The following is a 1,890-nucleotide window of genomic DNA, read 5'->3' on the forward strand; positions in this document are numbered from 1 at the left end:
TGGTGGCAGAGGACGAAGACGGCCTAACACGCCTTGTGTATGAGTTCCAAATGGTCGCAGAAGAATTGAACATGAGTATCAGCTGTGAGAAATCTAAGACCATGGTTATCGCCAAAGAGCCTATCCGATGTAAGATATAAGAAATAAAAAAACAGGTGTCAAGATTCAACTATCTAGGAGTAACAGTATCCAGTGAACGATGCGTTGTAGAAGAAGTACGAGCACAAGCGCACAAAGCAGCAGAGATCGGAGGTTGTCTGAGAAACGTAATCGGGACCAACAGAATCATGAACCATAAAGTGAAAACTCGCATAGAGTATAAAGCGTGTGTCAGACCAGTCTTCACATACGCCGCCTCAACGAGGGCAGAAACATCTACAACCAAGAGAATGGCAAGAAAAACAGAAATGGAGATTTTAAGATGCATCAAAGGAGTAACACTCAGAGATCATGTGAGGAGTGCGGATATAAGGGAGGAACTGGAGACGCAGGATGTGGTCATATGGATCAGAGCACGCAGGAGGTTCTGGGGTTCTGGAAAGACCATGTAGAACAATAGAAAGACTGGCCAGACGGGCGGAAATACAGATTCCAAATATACGTAGACCATTGTAACGCCCACCTAAGAGATGGAAGGAAAGCTGGAGCTCGATATCATAAGAGACATAACAATGACATAGAAGAAAACAAGACACGATCCTATTGAAAAGAGTAAGAAGAAAAAGACCAAACACATAGCAAAACCTTCCTCGCCGTCAATCCTAGATTGACCACCGTTTCCGCCGTCTGAACGCGTTTGGACCACGGCCGTTTTTGCTTGACGTTGTCGTGAGTGATCCACTTTTCTTCACCAGTTACCAACCGCTTCAAAAATGGGTCGATTTCCTTGCGATCCGGCAGCGATTCGGACATGGAAATTCGGTCTATGAGGTTTTTGTGCGTTAGCTATCGATATTCTTATTGAGACCAGCCTTATGAAAATGGTTCCAAATGGTTATTTGTGCAATCTTCAGTTCTAGAGCAATCGAAACAGTGCTTATATGACGGTCCGACTCGACTATGTTTTTATTGATATTCTCGACAATTGGCCTTTCAGTGGATGGTGCATGTTTGACGCGCGCTCGAACTAAATTGAATCAAGTAATAACAAAATAAGACAATGACAGAAGATCACGAGTAACAGAGGCAAGAAAAGTGATTGGCTGTTTAAATGGAATACTCTGGAGCAAAACTATAACCAGATCACGAAAGTTCAACATCTACAATACAATGATCAAAAGCCAATTAACGTATGGATCTGAGACATGGAGACTGACAGAAAGAAATAAAAGAGGAGGATAGAGGCTGCAGAGATGGATGCGTTGAGGAGATCGGCTAGAATATCTAGAATGGAAAGAATAAGAAACCAGGAAGTACGAAATCAAATGGGAGTAGAAGGCACAATCATGGATGGTATAGAGAGAAAACAGCTGATCTGGTATGGACATGTTCAACGAATGGGACAATCACGACTGCCGAAAATAACAATGGAATGGATACCAAACATGAGAAGACGAAGAGGGAGACCAAGAAAGAACTGGATGGAGGAAATACGAAATGCAATGAGAGATCGAAACTTGCAAGCAGGGCAATGGAAAGATCGCAAGCAATGGATTCTAGGCATTGGACAACGTCGTCGCACGTTTTAAACCGATATGTATGTATGTATAATCACAAAATTTTTAGAAAAGATTTTGTAGTACGAATTCTCATCTTCCTAACGCCATCGATCGGACTCATACAACGCAAGATACAAATAACTAAAGCCATCTTTGTATTGAAAAAATAATTTATTTCTTTTTTTACACCTTACAATTCATGAGTCCAGGGAGAACTTGAAAATTATTTGAT

The 1,890-nt window shown here is 41.6% G+C and overlaps 1 protein-coding gene across 1 annotated transcript; it reads left to right on the forward strand.

Annotated features, from left to right (window-relative positions):
* Nucleotides 1-1,352: 1,352 nt before the first annotated feature.
* On the forward strand, nucleotides 1,353-1,688 carry LOC123675482. The gene has a single exon (XM_045610840.1). It carries the CDS (start codon nucleotides 1,353-1,355, stop codon nucleotides 1,686-1,688), a length of 336 nt encoding a protein of 111 aa, XP_045466796.1.
* Nucleotides 1,689-1,890: the final 202 nt, after the last annotated feature.

The sequence above is a fragment of the Harmonia axyridis genome, chromosome 3 (assembly GCF_914767665.1).
Source record: "Harmonia axyridis chromosome 3, icHarAxyr1.1, whole genome shotgun sequence".
NCBI classification, from domain to species: Eukaryota; Metazoa; Arthropoda; class Insecta; order Coleoptera; family Coccinellidae; genus Harmonia; species Harmonia axyridis.

Bases quoted from the DNA above. Each gene is read 5' to 3' on its own strand.
- LOC123675482 (XM_045610840.1), top strand. From the start codon at position 1,353: ATGGATGCGTTGAGGAGATCGGCTAGAATATCTAGAATGGAAAGAATA.